This window comes from Rhincodon typus, chromosome 43, assembly GCF_021869965.1.
Source record: "Rhincodon typus isolate 14 chromosome 43, sRhiTyp1.1, whole genome shotgun sequence".
Lineage (NCBI taxonomy): Eukaryota > Metazoa > Chordata > Chondrichthyes > Orectolobiformes > Rhincodontidae > Rhincodon > Rhincodon typus.
The window spans coordinates 8,089,349-8,089,709 of NC_063374.1; the positions used below are offsets into that span (position 1 = coordinate 8,089,349).

Sequence of the window (361 nt, forward strand, 5' to 3'; positions counted from 1 at the left end):
CCAAACAAGATCTCTCCCTTGTTCCTTGTATTTGCCCCGTCTCTTCATGCCCCCCACCCCTGCCGTTTCACCCCATCAGCCTGTCTCCCCACTGACCCCCTCCCTTTGCCCCTCCACCTCGCTCGCTACACCCCCCAATCCCGGCGCAGAATCCATGCGAGCTATCAACAGCCTCTGACCGATTGCAGGTATCGACGATGACCCCTACACAGGGTATCCGCGGGGACGGAGGCAGAAGCGACTGGCCGCTCTCAGGAAGCCCCACATCCTGTTCACCCTCCTCCCCTCCCACAGGCGGGAGCCCCAGGCCAACGGCCTCCGCTGGCGCCGTGCTGTAGAGGAGGACGTCTGTTCCAGGTGA

At 63.2% G+C, this 361-nt stretch overlaps 1 protein-coding gene across 1 annotated transcript in view; it reads left to right on the top strand.

Moving 5' to 3' along the window:
* tgfb5 (transforming growth factor, beta 5) overlaps positions 1 to 361 on the top strand; it is a 10,606-nt gene extending 10,245 nt beyond the window's left edge. Inside the window, exon 5 of the mRNA XM_048619632.1 lies at positions 189 to 361. Within this exon, the coding sequence (XP_048475589.1) occupies positions 189 to 361 (173 nt within the window). The remainder of the gene's footprint in view (positions 1 to 188) is intronic.